Source organism: Suricata suricatta, chromosome 12, assembly GCF_006229205.1.
Source record: "Suricata suricatta isolate VVHF042 chromosome 12, meerkat_22Aug2017_6uvM2_HiC, whole genome shotgun sequence".
Classification (NCBI taxonomy): Eukaryota; Metazoa; Chordata; class Mammalia; order Carnivora; family Herpestidae; genus Suricata; species Suricata suricatta.
This window is the reverse complement of record NC_043711.1, coordinates 83,960,294-83,961,296: the sequence shown is the minus strand read 5'-3', so window position 1 is coordinate 83,961,296 and position 1,003 is coordinate 83,960,294. Positions and strand designations below refer to the sequence as shown.

Below are 1,003 nucleotides of genomic sequence, written 5' to 3'. Positions count from 1 at the left end.
GGAGTCCTTCCAGTTTTTCACTTTCAACACAGTGCTGCTGGAATACCTGGATGACTAGGTTGGAAGAGTGTGAGACTCTTGATCTCAGGGTCATGAGTTCAAGCCCCATTATGGGCCTAGAGCTTACTTTAAAAATAAATAAATAAAATAAAACAAGGGGCACCTGGGTGGCTCAGTCAGTTAACCATCCAACTTCAGCTCAGGTCATGATTCATGATCTCCCAGTTTGTGAGTTGGGCCCCCCATCGGGCTCTGTGCTGACAGCTCAGAGCCTGGAACTGGCTTCAGATTCTGTGTCTGCCCCTTTCTCTGCCCCTCCCCCATTCACATGCTGTCTCTCGCTCTCAAAAATAAACATTAAAAATGTTTTTTAATAAAACAAAATACAGGAGTGCTTGGGTGGCTCAGCTGGTTAAGCATCTGACCTCAGCTCAGGTCATGATCTCACAGTTCGTGGGTTCAAGCCCCGCATCAGGTTCTGTGCTGGCAGCTCAGAGCCTGAAGCCTGCTTCCGATTCTGTGTGTTCCCTTTCTCTGCCCCTCCCCTGCTCATGATCTGTCGCTCTCTGTCTCTCAAAATAAATAAGTGTTAAAAAAAATAAAAATTAAATACAAAAAATTAAATATAAATAAATAAAGTGAAAAATTGGAATCTAAAGGTCTATCAGCTGGACACTGGATAAACAAAACACGGCACATTCCTACAATGGAACGAACGCTATACAGAAGTGAGAATGAATATCTTATATAACAGTACAGATAAATCACAAAAACATAAACTAAAGAAACAATATAATACCACTTATATTAATTTTTAATACCTAAAATGATTCTATTACTTATACATATACATACGTGTGTGTGTGTGTATATACACATATATGTATATATACATATATATATGTAGCAAAAAGGTAAAAACATAGAAAGGATACAACTAAGTTTGGGATGCTACTGCCTCCATGGAATACAGAAGAGGAACTGAACTGGTAAGGGAATAAAA

The 1,003-nt window shown here is 39.3% G+C and overlaps 1 protein-coding gene across 1 annotated transcript in view; it reads right to left on the bottom strand.

Annotated features, from left to right (window-relative positions):
- PHF20 (PHD finger protein 20) overlaps nt 1-1,003 on the bottom strand; it is a 113,888-nt gene that overhangs the window by 112,595 nt on the left and 290 nt on the right. Inside the window, exon 2 of the mRNA XM_029917944.1 lies at nt 936-951. Coding sequence (XP_029773804.1) covers nt 936-951 — 16 coding nt within the window. The remainder of the gene's footprint in view (nt 1-935; nt 952-1,003) is intronic.